Genomic DNA, 2173 nt, shown 5'->3' with positions numbered 1-2173 from the left:
CTCAGAAATCCGCCTGCCTCTGCCTCCCAAGTGCTGGGATTAAAGACATGTGCCACCACCGCCCAGCTACTACCTATTTTCTTTGAGGGATAGGGAAAACATTTTGTTCTCTAAGTGTGTCAATGGACTTGTTTAACTAGCTTATATAAGAGTAATATGAAAATATTTCATCCACAGGTAAAGAAAACAGTAAAATCAACATTAGCCACTCTGTTTTCCTGCTAATATCAAGGCTGAATTATGAGATTAATTTTTGGAGTGTTGGAAGACACTCCTGAACATGAGTTTTCCATTTCCTTGCTAAAACACGCACCATGGAGAACATTTTCCAGGGTTAGGGTTGGCTTTCCCCATCACTAACCAAAAGCTCATCTCATCTCAGTTATAATAAAAATTTACAGCCTCATCTAAACGTCCTATTATTCTTATGAAATGAAGGCAGACATCCCATGTATTAAGGCAGCATCTGCATGCACCGGACATCCACCTTTCTGTTGCCATGTTGATTTTGAACTTTTGGTAAATAAAAAAATTACACACAGCATGTTACTGTCATAGGCTTTATATTCCAAGTGTCTTATTCTAATTTATTTAAGATAGAGATGCCCACATTCATGTTAAACTGAGGCTTAGCCACTGCAATCTATCCAATAGCTACTGAGGACCTGTAGGAGAAAAGGACAGAGATTCCGGGGAATGGGGTTGAGATACAGGCTCCACAGAACCTAGTCTTAACCGTTGATTAATTGACCAGGAGAATGCATGCCTGACTCATAATTTAATTTCCTCAGCATAATAACAAGGATCATCCCTATCAGCATGTAGGCCTGACTTCCTGCCCCCTTTCCCATATATCCCATAAGCTTAAGCTTATTGCACTTTACTTCTTGTCCTGGGAAGTCCTTAATCTCTTTATAAGTCTCTGAGCTTATGAAAGGGGCAGATTCAAGGGCAGGAGGGAGCTGAATGAGTGATGCCTTTGAGCCCCGTGAAGAACCTGGACTATGGGGACATGGACATTGCTTGTTTCCAAGTAGCAGACACTGCAATGTCTCCCAATAGCCCACAACATGCTAGTGCGCACCTGATGGCATGTTTTAGGCCCTTGTGCCTGGCTCACTCTACATCAGTATTGCATGGGAAAAATCAGCCTAAACATTCTTGTATCACCCCATAGTTGTCCTCTGATGTGTCCTGTTTATATTGATCACATACTACAGATGGATTCTGGATATAAAAGGAACGAAATATGTTGAGCATTAAAATTTTCTAATAGCATGTTCAGGATCTTCTCTCATCTTTCCCCCACCTCCAGTTATTAGTTAACTGTTTGTGTTTTAGAACAATGGACTGGATGTGTGTGGAGCTGGGGAAAGGCCAATGGGATCACATGTGATGAAATAAGATCACATGTGATGAAGATTTCACCGGTGAGCTCTGAATTCCCCGAAGTATTAGTTATCTGATAAGTTTTTCCGAGAGCTGCAATATTTAAAAGGTCAGGCCAGTGGTTAGATCCTTCAGGGCAGGCCCGAACCTTGGAAATCCGCTCTTATTTACCTGTGGTACCCGAAGTATAAATGTATACTGCGGGTGTGGTAAAAGTGACTTCAGACCTCCATGACTCCGGGGTGGGTTCTGCCGACACTCCGTCTACTTTGTCCAGTACTGTGTCCACGCCATTTGTGTTAGAAGTTCTGCTTACGTAAAGGACAGACACGCCATCCTTTTTCAGGGCTGGAAGAACCTCCTCCACGGCTTCCTGCAGCTCTGAAGTGAGTGAGAAAAATCCAGGAGACCACGTTAGTTGATTAGGCGTGTACAGAGTCCCATGAACTTCAGGATGCTTTGCATCAACCTTTATTTTTCTAAAAATGTATCGAAACAAGTGATACTTATAGTTATGAATTTTTTGATAGTGTCCCACTATGTAGTCCTGGCTGTCCTGGAACTCGATATATAGACCAGGCTGGCCTTATCCTCTCGGAGATCCACCTGTTTCTGCCTCCCCAGTGGTGGGATTAAAGGCATGTGCCACCATGCCTCCCTAGTTCTGCATTTTAGTATGGAACTTGATATGTTTGAAAGCATACACACAGACACACAAACACACCCACAGACACACAAACACACACACAGACAGACAAACACACACACACACACACACACACAC

At 42.8% G+C, this 2173-nt stretch overlaps 1 protein-coding gene across 1 annotated transcript in view; it reads right to left on the bottom strand.

Annotated features, from left to right (window-relative positions):
• Positions 1-2173, bottom strand: part of Slc27a2 (solute carrier family 27 member 2) — a 37643-nt gene that overhangs the window by 26033 nt on the left and 9437 nt on the right. Inside the window, exon 2 of the mRNA XM_031371779.1 lies at positions 1561-1770. Coding sequence (XP_031227639.1) covers positions 1561-1770 — 210 coding nt within the window. The remainder of the gene's footprint in view (positions 1-1560; positions 1771-2173) is intronic.

This window comes from Mastomys coucha, unplaced genomic scaffold (assembly GCF_008632895.1).
Source record: "Mastomys coucha isolate ucsf_1 unplaced genomic scaffold, UCSF_Mcou_1 pScaffold15, whole genome shotgun sequence".
In the NCBI taxonomy this organism is placed as follows: domain Eukaryota; kingdom Metazoa; phylum Chordata; class Mammalia; order Rodentia; family Muridae; genus Mastomys; species Mastomys coucha.
Note: the sequence above shows the minus strand (reverse complement) of the source record. Positions and strands in the feature narration are given on the sequence as shown.